Source organism: Dendrobates tinctorius, unplaced genomic scaffold, assembly GCF_039654945.1.
Source record: "Dendrobates tinctorius isolate UK_male_01 unplaced genomic scaffold, ASM3965494v1 ptg000006l, whole genome shotgun sequence".
Lineage (NCBI taxonomy): Eukaryota > Metazoa > Chordata > Amphibia > Anura > Dendrobatidae > Dendrobates > Dendrobates tinctorius.
This window is the reverse complement of record NW_027361674.1, coordinates 4287501-4308089: the sequence shown is the minus strand read 5'-3', so window position 1 is coordinate 4308089 and position 20589 is coordinate 4287501. Positions and strand designations below refer to the sequence as shown.

The 20589-nt window shown below is 43.7% G+C and overlaps 1 protein-coding gene across 1 annotated transcript in view; it reads right to left on the bottom strand.

Moving 5' to 3' along the window:
* The window catches only part of KIF26A (kinesin family member 26A), a 171618-nt gene that overhangs the window by 44256 nt on the left and 106773 nt on the right, over window positions 1-20589 (bottom strand). The window contains exon 5 of the mRNA XM_073570288.1: window positions 5416-5599. Coding sequence (XP_073426389.1) covers window positions 5416-5599 — 184 coding nt within the window. The remainder of the gene's footprint in view (window positions 1-5415; window positions 5600-20589) is intronic.

Genomic DNA, 20589 nt, shown 5'->3' with positions numbered 1-20589 from the left:
ACCGCTTTGTGTGAATGAGGTTCTTGCCAGTCCATTACCGCTTGCAGTTTGGCAGGATCCATGGCCAGCCCTTGGGCCGAGATGATATAGCCCAGGAACGGCAAGGACTCCTGCTCAAACTGGCACTTCTCCAGCTTGGCAAAGAGGGAATTCGCCCGCAGACGGTCGAAGACCCTGCAGACGTCCCTCCGGTGGGTAGTCAAATCTGGTGAAAAGATGAGTATATCATCCAAATATACCACCACCGAGGTAGAAAGCATGTCGCGGAAGACGTCGTTGACAAAATCCTGGAAGACAGCTGGCGCATTACAAAGGCCAAAAGACATAACCAGATATTCGTAATGGCCATCCCTGGTATTAAAAGCTGTCTTCCATTCATCTCCTTCGCGAATGTGGATCAGGTTGTATGCCCCTCGCAGATCCAACTTAGTAAAGATCTGGGCCCCTCACAACCTGTCAAACAACTCAGAGATCAACGGTAGAGGGTATTTGTTTTTAACCGTGATCGCATTGAGACCTCTGTAGTCAATGCAGGGGCATAACTCTCCGCTCTTCTTCTGAACGAAGAAGACCCCTCCACCAGCCGGTGACACCGACTTTCTGATAAAGCCTCTAGCCAGGTTCTCCCGGATGTATTGTGACATAGCTTCAGTCTCAGGGAGAGATAGTGGATACACACAGCCTCTAGGAGGTTCTGTGCCTGGCATGAGGTCTACCGGGCAGTTGTAAGGACGGTGCGGCGGGAGCGTCTCTGAAGATTTTTTGGAGAAGACGTCCGCGTATTGGTGGTAGGGTTTAGGTAGTGCGGAGAGATCCGCAGGCACTTCAGTGGAAGCCACCTGAAGACTGCCCCTCAGACATCTCCCCTTGCAGTCCTTGCTCCAGGCCAGTATCTTCCCTGTCGCCCACTCGATATGAGGAGAGTGGCACCGAAGCCAGGGAACCCCGAGCAGCACCTGATCGATGCCGTCTGGCAGGATTAGCAGGGACAGAGTCTCATGATGAGAGAGTGAGATAGTGAGCCCTAGTGGAGCTGTCTGATGGGTTACCTGAGAGGGTAACGGTGCTCCGTTAACCACCCTGATGGTCAGAGGCTGAGGTAATAATACCAGGGGAATGGCGTGTTTCTGGGCGAAGGTAGAAGACATAAAGTTCCCCTCGGCCCCAGAGTCCACGGTAACCTCTGCCTCCCAGGTGGAGGACCCACTGTCTAAGATGTCCCGGAATACCGGTTTGGGTGAGAAGGGTTTCATATTGGACTGCCCACTACCTACGGCCACTGGGCGTGGACGCCTTTTCGCCCGCAGAGGACACGTGCTAGCCGGGTGACCAAACTGTCGGCACTGATAGCAACGTGCAGAGCTTCGCATCGGTCGTGGCTTAGAGCCGGTGCGAGACACCTCCATAGGTTCAGAGGGTGAAAGCTCCCGTGCGGGGTATATTAGTGGTTCGGTGAATGTGGGAGCCAAGTTAACCCTACTTCTGGATTGTGCCCGTTCCAGCCCGCGCTCCGTAAACCGGAGGTCAATGCGGGTGGAAACGGCAATCAAATCCTCCAGACTTGTTTGAACCTCTCTGGTAGCTAGAGCGTCTTTAACGTGCTCAGCCAACCCTCTCCAAAACAACGGGACTAAGGCTTTGTCCGGCCACTCTAACTCGGAAGCCAATGTCCGGAACCGGACGGCATAATGGCTAACCGAGAGTGACCCCTGTGTTAGGGACAGTAATTGTAAAGAGGTGTCGTGCGTGATCCGTGGTCCCAAAAAGACCTGATTCAGGGCCACGAGGAACTGTGCAGCACCCTGAACCACGGGATCATCACGTTCCCACAATGGCGTGGCCCACTGTAATGCTCTGCCAGACAAAAGTGACACAATAAACCCCACCTTAGCCCGCTCTGTAGGAAACCGTGCAGCCAGTAACTCAAGCTGAATTGAGCACTGACTGACGAATCCCCTACAGGTGGCGCTGTCACCCGAAAATTTGTCGGGAAGCGGGAGGCGAGAAAGTGTCGGCATGGGCAAAAGAGCGGGTGCACGTGAGACAGCCTCGGCGACTGTCTGGGCAGCAGCTAGAGCGGTATTCGCTGCTGAGTTGGCGCTCTCAATAGCCGCCAACCTGCTCTCCAGCTGCCGAATATAGCGCTGCAACTGCTGCATGTCTGCCATTGCCAGCCAGACCCTGGCGCTAGTGTAATGTTAGGGACGGCGGAATGCACCAAATATAAATAATAGGAGGTGCGTTCGTTGCCCGGGGTCCACCGTGCGGTAGGTGACTAGACCGCTGCTGGACAATGGCAGATGCACCAGAAGGTGCCGTAGTGCGCATGGGGTAACGTCACCCGAACACTAGGAGCGGCTCTGTTCAGACACAGTCGCTTGGCAAAAATATATGCAAAGGCGCTGGCCCTGTTAACGTCACAGGAGCCGGCGTGTGGCGTCGCAGCCGCGAACACCAATAGCTGCTGGTATTGCAGTGCAGCGGCAGCTAAAGCCGCAAGCGTCGGCGCCGAGAACCGGGCACCGACGGACGCTAGTGTAGGCGTGGATCGCACAATGGCATGTAGCTTGCCACAACCTGTAGCTGACTAACCCAACACACAGTCACCAATCGTATTATCCAAGGGAAGGGGTTTCATAATAAGTCAGTCACCAGTCCATGCATCCATCACCATACACACACAGCATAATATGCTACACTAGCGCATGGCCGAGCCGCCATGCGGGCTTTTTATAGCCATGCGCTTCCGGGACCTTCCAGTACCCTGGAAAGGACCAATCAGATCCGACGCAGGACCTGAGCATGTGACCCCTGCTCTCCAGTGAGAGGTCACCTTGCGGGCATGCCCAGTAGCACGGCATGAGGACTTAGCCTCTGGAGCGGTTCCATGCAGAACAGGATGCGCTACCATTGCTGCACCAGAGGTGGCAGCAACATCCAGGCTGTCTGAGCAAGTCTGAGTAGCACGCCTGGCTCGCCGTGATTGCTGAGCAACACCCGGAGCAGTCGGAGGAGAATGGGAGACCGCTGGATGTCTGGCTCTTGATTCCCGCTGTGCAGTGTCCGGAATCCGACGCCTAACACTACTCTTGTTATAAGGGACTCTCATCTGTTATTTCAGAAGACCCTAATGCAACATTTCACAATTCATTTTCCAACTCCTTCAAACATACTTCAACTTAATATTGGCCACCCCCCATGAGATGACCAGACGACTATTTAATGTATATGGGAGACTCCCGAGTCTCCCCCTAAAGACAATATTGAATTTCATCAGTCATTCCTTTTGTTCCATGGGCAAGTAAACTGCTTTTAGATGTCACTGCAGCTTTACCATTTACGAAGCATGCATGCGCGATAGAGTTGAGCGTACATGTGTATAGAGAGAGCTGTTGGTCAGACGAGTGTTCACCTGACCGCTATCACATGTCCAAAATAAGTAGATCTTACACTAACCACTGACAACCTCCATTTTCCTTGAGTTTTTAGACATCCTCATCCAGCCAACGTAGTTGCAGCTTCAAGAAATAGTTATGCCTGCTCCAATCACATGACAATGTCTTTACTATGGCATGAGTCAGTTGTTATGCCCCAGAAGCAGGGGCCCGATTGTGAGTGCTTCCGTTATCCTGAGCAGTCCAATATGTATGTTCTTCATAACATATATTTATAGAGTTAGCAAATTAACATGTGAGCGACAGCAGAGTGAGACTACACAAAGTTTGTTTGTAGTGTGTAAACATGGAAACATATTTTTGCATAAGAGCTGTATACACAAAATGGTAGAAGGCTTAAATCAGGGGGTAAAAATGATTGATTATAACTATGCCAGCCATGTCTAAAGGGTTACAGTACTGAAAATAAATCCTTGCAAATATTACGCAATCTAAACGGCGCATTTGTTTACTTAAATGACCCTCGTCAAATGAAAAATTTTTAGTTTCTTCTAAAGGATCCCAAGAAAATGACAAGCACTTAAAACTAAAGACTCAATAGAAAACAAAGGTGAAAAAAACTCCATGTGTAAATGTGACATACAGATAACTCCGCAGCGTGGAAAGCAGTCAGGAAATTAAGATCCTCAGCAGCGCTTTCAATGAAAAGACGTCATTTTAATGCCACCGGATGATAAATTACCTTAAGTAGCACATTAATGTCAGAGATTGAGTACAATCCAACTTCTTCTCAGTGTCATCATAAAATGGCTTTCAGACATCATTTGTACTATTCCAACATTAAATGTAATAACTTCCATAGAGACGGCGGGAAAGAAAATTTGGTTAAAAAAGTGCAACGGTATTAGCTCATTGCTTTAAAACGGTGCGTTTATGTAAGTGGATGGCCCTGTTCGATGTTTCCAACACATTAATACACAAAGTGGATAATTCCCACCATTATGTTTTGCAATGGCGGTAGAATTCAGCAAAGATCGTGGAAGTGGTGTAATCAGAGGAGTGCGGAACACGACTGGGAGGCAACAGATCTTACTGACGGGGTATTGTCACTATTTATTATCACCAGACTGTGAAATTAAACATTAGTCAAAGTTGTACCAGAGGCATTTCATACTACCAGACCAAAAGGCACACAGAGTTCAGGCCGGGGGCAAAAAAAGCAGTGCCCAATGGGCCCATCGTCATAGGAGGAGTACAAGGAGTACAGAGCTTTCGCTGGTAAGGGCACTTGCAAGACAAAAAAGGAAGCAATAATTGCTCCAGCTCATTTGCATTATGGCAAGGGGTAATGGTCAGAAACTCAGATTACTTTTAGCATAGCTGTCAACAGTCCTGAATTTGTCTGGACCTTCCTGAGTTTTCAGGATGATGCAGTTTTAGGTCTGATTGGGACTAGAATTTAAAGTTTCTATCTTACTGACTCTAGGTAAGAATGCTTTGAGTCATATTTGCCATATTTCCTGGAATGTCCCAGAAAAATGAATGGCCTACCAGTCTAACTGAAGAGTTAGCAAATTTCCCAGGTCCAGCCAAAAGTAACTTATTTTTGACAAGTTTATTGTGCCTGGGGTCTTGGGGAAGCAAGGACCAACGTATTAATAGGATAAAGAATGGAAGTAACGTGGGTGGACACCCGAGAGGCACGTGGTCTATAAAAGGAGTGTTGGCATCCAAATATGATGTGAGCATACGTTACCACGATGAGTTTTTGATGCTGTGTAATTTCGAAAAAATACAAGTAACCTATTTTATTTTATGGGTGCAGAAATGCTGTAGAAAATGTGCAATAGCAAAAACTCACCAAAAGTTCATTGTGGGAACGTAGCCTTAGCATTACTTGACCAAGACAAACAAATTTTCATCCCTTGGAAACTATGAAGGTTCACATTCGCTCATTCACTGACCGCAATCAGAGACTGCCATAAGAGAGACTGATAAAAAGACACGTTAATGTTCCTACCTTTCCCATGCCTGGATTGTCCTTGATTTTGGACACGGCTCTCATTAAACATGGAGGAGCTGGAGGAGGACATAATTGAAGAATGCCACTGAAGTTGGTTGAGTAAGTGGAATACTCTCGGGAGTGAGGAAGAGGCGGGTGATACTTCTTGCGCTTCGAAGACAGGTTTAGCTTCTGAGCCGCTCTGCAAAAAAAAAAAAGAAGAAAGAAAAGTCTTATTACTGTGAACACTCAGCGCCATTCAGGCCATCAAAACAGATGTTCATTGTCATTTCTGCCTGTTTAACAAATCAAGTCATTTCATCCTAATCACATTTCATAAGAACACATCACCAGGAGACTCATAGACAAAACTGAGCTCGGAGAAAGAACCAGCAACTTACTGATTTAATCTGTCCCCCAGCAGAATTTCAATTATTGCATAACTTTTTATCCAACAGCTTGACAGCTGAGTCCAGGACTTCGGAAATCTCATTGACATCATAAAAAATGCTTGAATGGTCCCCTAGCCGCACTTTGGACCAGATGGGCTTCCTACAGCCAGCAGTTAAGAAGATATTGCAAGCTACTCTAATATCTTATCAATGTGATGAAACTATATTCTCGTACATATTACGGGAACTCCAGCGCAAATGAAAAATCTTAACCAGACAGATTTTTCATTTTCTTAAAGTGATTTGTGTCAAGTTTACAGGTTATTACCATACCACTGAGTTTAAGGCGCTCATCATTGCCATAGCAACGTGCCTACAGTAAATAGGGAAAATCTCCTTGGGATACTTCCTATACATTGGCATTGGGAATAAAGGAGACTTCAGGTGCTCACTTCCAATGCATGTGCATAGGGCTGGATTGTAGTGCAGGCAAAATGAGCAATTGCCTAGGGGCCACCATCACCAAGTTCCTTCTGGGCCACTTGGGGTTGCCTTCTGCTGGACTCTGGGGACCATCTCTTAATATAAACCTGGACCTACGAGAGGATCTTTTGGTTCTCTGTTAGTCGGAAGCCCTCATCCAACCTTGATCTGTGGCTACAAGTCCAAATTCAAGTCCAAATTGTACCTAAGCACTAACTGTGCAAACTTTGGTTCCACCAATCTCCCAGCAACATATTTAATCCTAAAAAATACCCAAAGGCATTGTACTCAAAAGCAACTAACGAAGTAATCTTTAGTGCATTCACCAAAATCAAAATTTTGACCAGCAAATGGTCTTTCTCAAGCCATGCCTTGAGAAGGATCACTTGACAAGATCAACCTATATAATAGGGGCTTTTCGAGAGAGCCCGTAATTATGAAGATCCTTTTTGACACTATCACAAGTACAAGTGGATAATTTAAACTTCACTTTTTGCAAATTGATTGTCACGGGCTTACCACGACAGTGAGGGGCCTGAAGACTGCAGTGTCTGATTTCACATACTCCTGCACTGATTAGAAGCACTTCCCTATCATATTAAACATTGTAGGTTTCTGCTAGCAGATCAGGGTTTAATCTGGTCAGTTGAGAGGTCCTGGAAGCTTTCCTGCTTTGATGGTCTCAGCTGTTCAGTGTTGGCCACTCTCTTCTGATATATATACTTGCCTCTAGCAATCCGGTATTGCCAATGTTGGTTTCATACTGCTTGATTTTGGAGTTCGAGGTGCTGGTTGCTTGAGGAGGCGTTTGGAGTGTTGTTCAGAAGACTTGCTTGGTGATTTGCCCGTGTGCATATCCTCATCCTTAACTATTTGTTTTTTCCTTCCTTTACTTCCCGGTGTTCCACAGTGGTTATTTGTGAGTGAATAGTTCTATGACTGGTATTTTCATTTATGTCTTCACTTGTTAGTCTAGTTTGTGTATTCTTATACACTACAACTCCCCCACTTCCCTGAGTGGGGAAGGGAGTAGATGAAGGCTCATTTAGGAGCTCAGCAAGGCACGTGGCCCCGGCGTCATCACTATCAAAAGTAATCTGAGGAGCAGGGATACCTAAGGCCACCCTTAGCTTTAGGGACAGGGAAGGAGCCCCTGAGCCACGGGATATCCTGCAACAGTGCCGTGACGCTGATCTTCAGCTTTGGGGCCTAGATAAAAATGGTCTGACAAATGATGATTCATTTAGCGACAACACCAAGGACATTCAAGACTACATTGGACAATGTTTAATTTTTTTTGAGCCAATGGTCATACAGACCATGTAGAACACCAAACAAAATATATCCAGCCTACCCATCCATATTTTGAACAATTACTAATGTTCGTCAGTTCGTTTCACCCTACCAGCAAACAACCTTTGTTTTGGTCAAAATTGACCATTTTATGCTACTTTGATCCGTATATAGGATTGCCTAAATAATCGATGCTCCTAACATATGGAATAAATTGAGATCTAGTTAACAGTCCATTTCAGGTGGAACAATTTTGCTAATCTCAAAATATCTACATTACTCAAAAATGGAAAAATATATTTTTCCAAATGTGATTATCAAGAAGAAAGGCTGTCAACAATAAAAGCTCTGTATTATTGATGGACTGAGCTGCTAAATATTTTATACTTAATGAACCAATTAGCAGTTCATCACTGCATTGTTACCTAATCAATGGCAAGTTGTCTAACGCAAGCCATGTAATACACATATATATGTTTCGGCCCAGATTCTGTGCAAACAGGAATCAATTACTGCAGTTTCTGCCGTATTTTGTGCACACTATATGAGCAGTTGTCTTTTCTGTGCCCTCAGAAGCACGTCAGAGACTAGAAATCACACATCTACAATATACAATCAGTAAAATGTAGCAGAGAAGCTGATGAGATAATTCCATCTCCAAAAGATTCAGCTTGGAAAATTCCCCAGTGGAAAACCGGGGAAAGAGATAGATACAGCAATTCAATACCCAGAATGTTCCAGTAGACAAATTTTGCCATTAATAGGAATATTGCATATGGCCAATATGTGCGGGTTTTATTTGTATACATATATAAGAACTAGGATGGGCAGAGAGGATGTAAGCACTTGCTCTTTGGCTCATCTGCTCTCAACGAAACATGAAATTAGAGACTATATTAAGCAAATTTCAAGCATTTCCTACAGTGTCACTGTGGTAATTTGTGGATCAATAAGCAGCTACATTAAACTGACATTATATAGTTCTATGAACATCCTGGGGGTGAGAGAAAACACTTACAAATCAATCCCAACAAGACATATTTTATACTTAAAGGATAAAAAACTTGTAAGCGAATTAAGGAAGAAGATTAAATTTTTGATGAGAGAGCAAAAAATGTATCGAGAGAGAAAAAACATTAAGAAGGGTAACATGGACCAGATGGGTTTATTAAAGATGTCTAAGCCTCCAATATCTCCAGAGCATATTATTATCGTATTAGAATGTTGATTTCACTAATTTGAGGAGATCTAGCAAACTAGTGAGAATAAAATGTAACTTTCAATAAATATTATGGAAAAGCAGTATCATTACCTAAATCTTAAGGCAAAAAAGAGAAACAATTACACTAAAAGTGGGTAACAAAATAGCTAAAATTGAGACCGGCATTCACCCAGTTCCCAAGATCGGTAGTTTTTGGTGTCGATATTCTATGCTTAATGACAGTGGTCACAAAAATACATTATCATACACAGTTAAATCAGCATAAAAAAAAGGAATGATCTCACCCAAAAGCCTGTTGTCCACGGAGAAAAGCGGAAGAATCATCACATCAGACACCCATTTAATGTACCAGAGTTCTCAGTCATGTGGGAGTAGCGAGAGAGTCTAGTGGGCCTCTGGGCTTACAAACCTGGCCCTACTTCCCCATAGCTCCCGCCCTGACAAAGACAGTCCACATCTGGCCCTGCAAGTGGATAGCCCTCTGTAAATCCTGCACCAGTCAATAACCAGATCCACCATCAGGATACTTGGTAGAAGATTTATTAATTATAGCCACACTGTGCATTTTCTCATATCTCGTCTGAAGAACCCAATAAGGATAAATGCGTTGGAGACATACCGGATTTACAGAGGGCTATCCACTTGCAATGAAATGATCTGAGTTCGGTTTAGTAGAACAACGTGATATTCTGGAGACTCAGTCCTAACGTAAATCCAAATATAGGCTCAGTTTACGGACATTTAAAGTGGGTCTTCGTCACTTATATATGTCACTTTCGAAAAAGGAAAATTCATCTCATTGGAATATTAATAATAAGCAAAGTTCTTGATTCTTTAACACTTTTTCATTATGTTAGAAAGAATTGCTACAAAGTTGAGATGCGAGTTTGAAGGTGAAAAGTCAGCAACATGCTAGAATATTCTTGATTTCAAGGATTATTCCCTTTCCTCTTCACATAGAAAAGAATATTGTATTTCGATCTCGCACATACGAACGGATTATGAGAACAAATTTACTGCTTTTCCAAATGATCTTCTGCCTGGCTGGAGAAAGAGATAATTCCGGTGCTCTCCTCTTCCATATTAGATCAGTCTTTGTTGTGCTTTCTTTGTTGAAGAAAATTACAAAGTGTCCATTTTGTTGAACCATAGACACAATGTGAAGAAGGATGAGGTTTTTGGTCACGGCCAGCACTTCTATCTTGCATTGTTCTTAAAGTTAACTGATACTTAGCTGTATGACTACCAGTTGTCTCACCAGCAATCTTCTCCATAACACAGTTACTGGGCAGAACTCCAAGGAAATCCAGTCCATTGGGACATGGCGACCAATTCATTAAGACTTTTGTGTTGGCACGTTTTTTTTCCACCGTGAGGTTTTGCTAGGATTTAAATAAATGAATTGTCTAATATTAGTAATAAAGGATAAGCTTTTTGCCCAGGATCAACACCACTCTTGTCCTTGGGTAGAGTATGGTTCTGCAACTAATTCTACTTAAAGATTTCATGCATGAAATACCATGATAGTCAGCTAGGTCATCATTACAGTGTCAGCAGGGGTAATCGCCTGGGGGAGAACCAGAGACGAGCAATTAAGTTAAGGCGGCACTAATTCAGAGTGAAGTTGGTACTCCATGGCAGTAGGTCTTCACTTCTGCAAATGGTATCCCTGGGTAGTCTCTGGCAGTTACTAATTCTTGTGACATATGACAAGATGTTGCGTGAGGCCTAGTGACTAGATTTCATATGATGTCATGATGATACAGTGCCTAGTAAGAATAAGAGGCACCCAGTGTTAGGCTGGCGGAACGCATCAAAAATTAAAATGATAATGAGGTGCATTCGCAGCCTGGGGTCCACCGTGCAGAGATGGAATACTGCAGCTAAGTAATAGCAGATACTATATGGCGGTGTAATAAGCGAACACACGCGGGTTAACGTCACCCGGTGTATACGAGGCGGACTCTGTTGCCTCACAGAGCCGCACTACCATCGAATATAATCGCCGAAGCCTGTTAAGCTCACAGAACTCGACGAAGTGAGCGCTGGTGTAAAGTCACAGGACTATGCCCCAAGACACAGGGTCGGAGTCCCTCTAGACTCACCAGCACTCGGCGCCGCCGTAGATGCAGCACTTATGTGCCTTGCGCTGGATGGCACAATATGGCGCTACGTGAGGTGTTGACCTGGAGCACTGTGGCCTAAAGCCTAGCCACTGACAGGCACTGACTCTAACCACTAGACCCTAACAACAGGCACAACCAAGGGTAGGGGTTTCAAATGAGTCAGTCACCAGATACATGTATCCATCATCATACACAAATTTAGCATAAGAGTCTATACTAGCGCATGGCCGAGTGGCCATGCGACTCTTTTATAGTGGTGTTCTTCCGGGACCTTCCCAGTGGTGGACCAATCCGAGCAGGAGCGGGACCTGTGCATGTGACCTCCGACCTCCAATGAGAGGTCGTCCCACGGGCATGCTCAGTAGGCAAAATACAGGACTTAGTCCCTGGAGCGTCTGCTTTCTGCTGATTCAAGCATGGTGTTACAGCAGAGCCTGAAGGAGCAATCAGACGCCTAGCATTAGACTGGGCAAGATGTCTGGACCGACGTCTCTGCTGAGCAGGAATCTCTGTGGCCACAGAGGAATGGGAGACCGTAGAGGACATGGCTTGAGATTCCCCCTATGCAGTAGGGGAAACTTGACGCCTAACACCCAGGATGCCAAGTTGAGGTTGTCAGTCACAAAAGTGAAGCCCATCTGCAATGCTGGACCACCCAAGGCAGCCTGAATTGAATTGCTCATCTCTAGTTGTCACCCATTGATTGTAATCTGGGTTAGGACCATTTTCTACTGGGGCCATATGTATGGACTTTCTATGGCACCTGAATGGTTGATCCAGCCATTATAGAGTGGCCAGTAATAATGCTCTGCTATCATATGTCATCCATCTGGCAAAGGAAGCATGGAGACTGGTAGTGGACCTGGGGAGCAGTGAGGGATCAGTAAAGTGAGTATACTGTTTTTTTTATTTTTAATAATCCTTAATTTTATTTATTTTTTTGTCAATTGGTTAGGACATCCCCTTCAAGATGAGAGGAATTTATGGGGATTGCTTTAAGTTTAAGGAAAAGTTCTCTGTAAGAATTTTGTTTTCAACCATAAAGAATGAACCATATCTCATGCACGTAGATATCTCATGCATGTAGATATTTCTCCCAAGGTACAGTATGGTTTATGGCGAAAGATCGTATCTTGATTACATGGGAAGCTTGTCCATACGGGAAGACAAAACACAAATAAAGAATGACGTAATGCAAGCATTTAGTAACATGTTTACATTTGTTCCCTCTGTAAGGGGCACCGTACATAGCATAAACATTCTCAGCGGGAATTGGACAAGAATGCTCCATACCATTAAGAGACTACAAAGAATGAGCCTTTCCCAGGGCTACAAAACAGCACGGTGAGAAGTGTCCAGCCCTAGTGGGGTCTCTCCAGACAAAATATTCCTGCAGAAACTTGCTAATGAGGGACAAAAATGTCCTTGCGTGTATTTCACTTGTCTGCCCCCAAAAACGCTATCGGACTAACAGAATTTTGAGGCCAGTGATTCAGCATCACTGTTTCTGTAAATAAGCATCAACTACAGTATTTGAAACACTGACAATTCTCCAAGTTTTCCCACCTACAAAGCAAGGAGAGCTCTGTAGTTTTTATAGTAGACATCACCTGTAAGAGACAGAATGTAAACATAAATTCCAGAAAATCACCTTGTATGACTTTTAAAGAATTAATTTGCATTTTAATGCATGAAATAAGTATTTGATCACCTACCAACCAGCAAGAATTCTGACTCTTACAGACCTTAGTTTTTATTTAAGCCTCCTACTCTGCACTCATTACCTGTATTAATTGCACCTGTTTGACTTGCTACCAGCAGAAAAAACACCTGTCCACACAGTCAATCAATCACACTCCAACATCTCCACCATGGCCAAGAGCAAAGAGCTGTCTAAGGACACCAAGGAAAGAATTGTAGTCCTGCACAAGGCTGGGATGGGCTACAGGAGAATAGACAAGCAGCTTGGTGAGAAGGCGACAACTGTTGGCACAATTATTAGAAAATGGAAGAAACACAAGATAGCTGTCAATCTTCCTCAGTCTGGGGCAAAATGAAAGCTCTCGCCTCATGGGGTAAGGATAATTCTGAGAAAGGTCAGGAATCAGCCCAGAACTACACAGGAGGACCTGCTCAATGACCTGAAGAGAACTGGGACCACAGTCCCAAACATTACCGTTAGAAACACACTACACCATTATGGATGATTAAAATACTGTAGGGCATGCAAGGTCCACTGATATCGCCAGCATATGTCCAGGCCCGTTTGAAGTTCACCGATGACCATCTGGATGATCCAGAGGTGGCATGGGAGAAGGTCATGTGGTCAGATGAGACCAATATAGAACTTTCTGATATCAACTCCACTCGCCGTGTTTGGACGAACAAGAAGTATGAATACAACCCCAAAAACATGGTCCCAACCGTGAAGCATCATGGGGGAAACATTATACTTAGGGAATGCTTTTCTGCAAATTGGACAGGAAGACTGCACCGTATTAAAGGGAGGATGGATGGGGTCATGTATTGCAAGATTTTGGCCACCAACCTCCTTTCCTCAGGAAGAGCATTGAAGATGGGACATGGTTGGGTCTTCCAGCATGAACATGACCCAAAACACACAGCCAGGGCAACTAAGTAGTGGCTCCATAAGAAGCATTTCAATGGTCCTGGAGTGGCCTAGCCAGTCTCCAGATCTGAAACCAATAGAAAATCTTTGGATGGAGCTGAAATTCAATGCTGCCCAGCGACAGTCCCAAAACCTGATATATCTAGAGATCTGTATGGAGGAGGAGTGGGCCAAAATCCCTGCTGCAGTGTGTGTAAACTTGGTCAAGAACTACAGGAAACGTCTGACCTCTGTAATTGCGAACAAAGGTTTCTGTACCAAATATTAAGTTCTGTTTTTCTATTGTATCAAATACTTATTTCATGCAATAAAATGTAAATTAATTATGTAAAAATCATACAAAGTGATTTTCTGGAATTTTTTTTAAGATAGATAGATATGGGATAGATAGACAGACAGATAGATAGATAGATATGGGATAGATAGATAGATAAATAGATAGATATATAAGGGAATAGATAGATAGATAGATACAGTAGATATGGGACAGACAGACAGATAGATAGATAGATAGATAGATAGATAGATAGATAGATAGATAGATAGATAGATAGATAGGAGACACCGAACAGGCAGGTTTGAAAAATACACTTTAAGGACTTCTTTTTGCCCTGAGTCCGGTGTAATGGTATAGGAAGACGCGCTAATGGCATTTTTTTTATATATAAAGCCGGCAGCTTCATGTCCTTGGAGAAAAAAGCATTAAAAACCACATCTAGACAAGAAGGTTAAAATTAAAAGCTGAGCATTAGTGTATTATATATGAATGCCAGGGAGGCGCATCCTCGGGTCCGGTCACATCTGTGTCCTTGGTAAATCAGTAAATCAGAGCCCCTTTATATTGATCAGCTGTGATTAACCCTTTACTAGCTGTCACCTGACTCATCAGAAAAGTCAGACACGACACAGGGTTAATAATATCTGACGCTTGCATCATGGCATAATATTTTTAATTTCCCTTGTTCTAAGACGACCTGCCCTATAACCTTCACGTAAATCTAATCGATAATGAAGTTCTATAACTTTGTCCAATGTTCTGTTTCAATGTTTCACTAATTTCAGAAACTCTGCTTGCTGTTATGTAATGAAGGCGTTCTTGTTTGAAAACCAGCACAGACCTAAGGGTATGTTTCACGTTCAATATTTGCTGCAAATTGGACGCTGAGTACAGCCTCAGCGTCCAATCCGCAGCGTCCAGATGTTACAGCATAGTGGATGGGATTTTATGAAATCCCATCTCCACTATGCGTTAAAAGACGCAGATGACAGACCTGCGTGTACGCACATGCGGCGCGGTCTTTCCAGACTATGGAAACATACCCTTATGTTCCTCACAGCTGAGGATTTGCTACTGTACATGGTCTCCACTTTACCTGCACTGATACAGTGTAGCAAACTACCCACAAGGAGAGAAATGAATGCTGTCGATTTTGGATACACCCGAAATAAACTCTCTGCTGTGTTAATCCATTTTTCAAGCCCCTGGAAGAATGAATCCTATTCACTGACAGCATGCAGAGATCTTGAAAATATTAATGGAGACCCTAGAGATGTTTACATGGATGGTGAAATTGTACTTAGTTGTCAAGCAAGGAAAGGGATTTAGCTCATAGGAGTCAAAGGTGAAAATGTTTTCTTGTCCTCAGCCTTTTGAGCAAATCAATGGGCACAACAGCACCAATTTCTTGAAAATGGGACCCAGTAATAAACATGTTCTTATCATTTATTGTACGGCATGAAAGAAAATGGACCAACCACAGTCAACCATTTCTTTGTAAGGCTAATGTGTAATACTAAATTTCGCTAATAGTGGCCGCTGTTGGAAAAAAATGCACATTCTGCTGATACCTTCTTTGGTGATCGGTGCTGATTGCTGAAAATTTCTTGGAAACTAAGTCAATTTAATTTCATACAGCAGACAAAATAATTATCGTTACCAATCGTAATGAATAACTGGGTGGTTAATGATTATGGTTATTATTATGGCCGGGTTTAGGCCTCCACATCAAACGCACAGCACAATAACAGGGAGCGATGATCACACAGAAATGTATCGCTGCTCATTATAAACTTCACAGTAATATAATTAAGGACAGCATATTTCTGCATAACAAGAAGTCATAATGACATAGCACCTCCCGCACATGGATAAATATATAATAAACAGGAATAGGCCCCGCTTCAGCATTATCTCTCCTAATGGACTGAAAATGTCTCTTAAGTAGGAGCCGCATTTTTATAGTCTCCAGTAATTGAATTACACCAATAATCATCTGCCGAAAATTAAAAATATTATCTAGAAAACCGAAAAAATATAATCTTGCCTCATGCAGTAAGAAAAAAGGTCAAAGCTGTCATTGCCTTGAACGATAGTCAGGCAAATTAATGTAAAAGCTACATGCTCAGATTAGAACGGCTGGTTGTGGTGTGCTAGTTTGTCAGCATCAACTAGTAAAAGTAGCCATTTTTAATCTTTTAGTAAACTGTGTTGATCAACCAGTCACCCAGTCTGTGTACAAGTCACTTCAGGTCGCTCTTCTCTCTCTTTATGCCAGTAAAGGTGAATTTTACACTGGCTGATAGTTGGAACGAGCTGACAATGCTAATTTCCTTATCTTCCTGAATCGGCAAAAAGGTTTGTTCGTCAGGTGAGATGATTTTTAAGTAGGTTAGAAATCATTGTTCTAGGCAGCAAATCAAACTGCGTAAACCGCGCATGTGCTGCCGAGAATAATGGTAGCCTATGTGCTCAGAACAATCATATTACTGACAGTTCAGTGTCAATGTAAGTGCAGTTGGTCTATCTAAAGAGGCTATTAAACGACCCCAGGTCCGCTTCCAGGTAGCCAATTGGTAACTGTTTGACAGTCACGATCGGCCAGTGTAAATGCTCATGAAATCTTTGCCCCATGACTGACACACAAGAGGAAGAAACTGCTTTAGAAACCACACGACAGCTCACAATGTATGGACCGCCCGATGGGTCTCCTGACATGAACGCAGCAGTCTCCTAGGACGCAACATGGATGCAACAATCTCAACTGGAGAAAGTTCAGAGAAGAGCTACCAGGATGGTGAGCAGACTACAAACTATGTCCTACAAGGAACGATTAAAGGATCTGAGTATGTCTAGCTTGCAAGGTTAGGAGGAGACTCAATAGCTGTCTACAAATATCTGAAAGGATATCACAGTGTAGAAGGATCATCTTTATTCTCATTTGTACATGGAAACATGAGAAGCAATGAAATGAAACTGAATGGGAGGAGACCCAGATAAGATATTAGAAAAAACTTTTTGACAGTGAGGGTGATCATTGAGTGGAACAGGCTGCCATGAGAGGTGGTGAGTTCTCCTTCAATGGAAGTCTTCAAACAGAGGCTGGACAGACATCTGTCTGGGATGGTTTAGTGAATCCTGCATTGAGCAGGGGGTTGGACACGATGACACCGGAGGTCCTTTCCAACTCTAATATTCTATGATTGGCATACCAGAGTCTGCTATGTTTGGGACCAGACAGTCACAGCAGGTCCGTGGTAGGACAGTAAATGTCAGATGTGTGAAACCGGTATAGGAAAATGTAGTTATAACAATATGGTAAATAATAGACTTTTTAACTATTTTGGCGTTTTAAAGGTCCATCCATAAAGGTCAGATATGCGGCTGATTTTCCAGTTACAGTGCATATGGTGAAATGTGAAACAAATGAAACCTGCAGCAGGTACATCCCATGGGAACTGTGGTGTAATGACCACTGTGTCCGCTAGGGGGCGCTGTGTGGATGTCCCAAGAGAGAGGATGAGTGGTAGAATCCTGAAGGACCGTTATGTATCTCAAGGTGGGTGGCCTTGAGTTGGAGACTGATGTGTGTGTGTGTGGATCAGCAGTGATACTGCTGACGTGTTGTGTCAATGTGTCAGGGAGAAGTCTCCAGGTAGCTGTGGAGACGGGCGGACCCAGTTACCTACAAACCCACCCAGGGGGTGTGTTTGAGAACGTTGTGATAAAGTGTGAATGGTTCAAGGACCTGTGATGAGGTCATAACCATGTGACCCGGTGGGCGTGGCTACGGACCGTATAAGGTGGCCAGGGTAGGTCACATGTGGTGAATGCTGGGACCCGGTTGGTCCAGTGTGGAAGGTCCCGCTGAGATGGGGCTTCCTGGCTAACAGCCTGTGAAGTGGCTGTGAGTAATGGCGACGTGTGCCTATTAGTTCCCTGGAGGGAATGAACGTGTGCAGCATGGTGAAGCAGCATGAGGAAACCCTGACAGGGTGAGATAACTTGGTGGCTAGAAAGCCTGCGCATTGAACAGTGCATAACTTGTATGACTACAGGATAACAGAGCTGAACTCTGTAATGGACGCTATGCTGACTATATGCTGTTTCCTGTTGCTTTGATGGTTTATGATGCTGAATAAACCGAAGGGACTATGATTGTTTTATGGAAAACCCGTGCTGGATCTGGTTTTTGTGGCTGCAAGTGAGTGATCCCCTATGTGAATGACAGCGCTACCTCACAGAACATATCCTAAAAGGGTGTCATGAATCCCTCTCTGGTGCCCAAAAAGGTTGGGGCCACTGCGTAAAATCATCGTCTTGAGTACAAATTCCAGAAATGTAAGGTTTTTTTTTCTAGGGCCTTCAAATTACCTCCAGATTGTTGGCATTCTGGGTTTTGAGACCCCTCTTAAAGACTACTCAGAAGTGTGCAGATCAGGGGATAGAAGCGCACAGCTCGCACCTGAACGTGCACAGAACAGAATAATAATAAAGTACATTATAAATAATTAAATAATAAAAGTAATCATTTTTTCATGTTTATAGCACCAACATATTCTGTAGCACTTTACTATTATTCAGAAGGTTGATGTATAAAGTCCAAAAGTACTAGTCCCATAATCCTTCTGTTCAGAGCGCAGCTGGAACAAACTGTGACGCAAGAGACCAATAGATAATATTCACTGCACTGCTGTAATAATACAGATAAAGATGTGGGCCGGCTGACCGATATTAAAGATGCACTAAAAACACCTCTCTACTTTTAAAATTGCAAAGCCATAAAACTAAAGTACATATTCGAGAGCATTTTGGCCAGCTGCAAAGAGGCAGAATGCTTTTTAATTGCTGTTAACAATGTCCATTGACTTTTACGACTCTTGTGAGTGTGTGAATTGCAAGGCTCTGCAAAAGCAATTAATTTGTCCTAAATACCTGTCTGCTCTGCTAGTGGCACTTTATAATGGCCGCAATATAGAGGGAATGCTCTGAAAGGTAGCACGATACAAATACGGTACATATGGGGACAAAAATAATACATTTTTTCCCTACTTTGATCTATCACCACCATTAAATGTCAACCACTTTTTGTTATAATTTTTTAATACATTTTCGTAATGTTGGAAAAAAAAAGTTTCTCATACCGAGCTCAAAATCTTCAATCATTTAAAGCCGCTTGGTAAAATTGTGATTGTTTATGGTCACCACTTGAGCGGTCCCATGAGTTAGTGCATACTGTAAAACAGCATGTGGTTCCTAAGTTCCCTCTTAATAATAAGCAGTCAGCATTTTTGTAATTTAAAGTGGGTTGAATACCGTATATACTCGTGTATAAGTCAACCCCCCTGATTTTGCAACAAAAAACTGGGAAAACTTGTTGACTCGCGTATAAGCCTAGGGTGGAAAATGCAGCAGCTACTGGTAAATTTCAAAAATAAAAATAGATACCAATAAAAGTAAAATTGAGACATCAGTAGGTTACATGTTTTTGAATATCCATATTGAATCAGGAGCCCCATTAAATGCTCCATACAGTTCATGATGGCCCCATAAGATGCTCCATACAAAATACGCCCCATATAATGCTGCACAAAGGTTAATAATGGCCCCATAAGATGTTCCATAGAATAATATGCCCCATATGCTGCTCCATAAAGGTTATAGCCCCATAAAATGCTCCATTGATTATGCCCCATAAGATGCTCCATAAGATGCTCCATAGATTATGCCCCCATAAAATGCTACATAAAATGCTCCATAGATTAGGTCCCCATAAGATGCTCCATAAAATGCTCCATAGATTATGCCCCATAAGATGCTCCATAGATTATGGCCCCTTATGCTGCCCCATAAATTGCTCCATAGTTTATTCCCCCATATGCTGCCACTGCTGCCAATAAAAAAAATGACTTACTCACCTCTCGTCGCTGGCGGCGATGTCACCGCTGGCTCAGGGCCCAGGCACCTGCGATATTCACCTGTCCCCAGTCCATCGCTGTGCCCGCTCTATCTTCTGGGTCCTCTGTCAGTGACATTCAGGCAGCAGAGGGTGCGGTGCACAATAACTATGTCATCGCGCCCTCTCCTGCCTGAACGTCACTGACAGAGGACGCGGAGGACAGAGCGGTGCGCAGCGATGGACTGGGGACAAGTGAATATCGCATATACTTACCTCCTCCTGGCGAGGTCTCTGCAGCACCTGCGTCTCCGGCAGCTCTTCCTTCCTTCAGCGGTCACTTGGTACCGCTCATTAAAGTCATGAATATGCGCATATTCATGACTTTAATGAGCGGTAGCACGTGACCACTGAAGGAAGGCGTGGGAGAAGCAGGGGGGTTGCAGAGATGCGTCGGGGGTGTAAGTATGATCTCTGACACCCCAGCTCCCCCTCCCACCCCCCGGTATATGACTCGCGTATAAGCCGAGAGGGGGACTTTCAGCCCAAAAAAATGGGCTGAAAATCTCGAATTATACGTGAGTATATACGGGTACTTGGAACAAACAAGCTTAAATGAGTATGGAATATATGCATATGGAACTTAGTTTTAAAGCACTCCTCCTCATCCTATCAAAGTTTTTATTCTCTTAATATATTGCAATCATCATATTATATAGCACTGTGTACTTACAATTGCTCATTTTGCCTTTTTACTCATCTAATCCTTTTCATCTTTTTTTTTTTGCTCTATGTAGAAACAGGAAGTTTCTTGACCCTGCATTTATCATCCCCCTCTTCAACTCCTGTCCCAGCTGCTCCCTCTGCCAGGGAC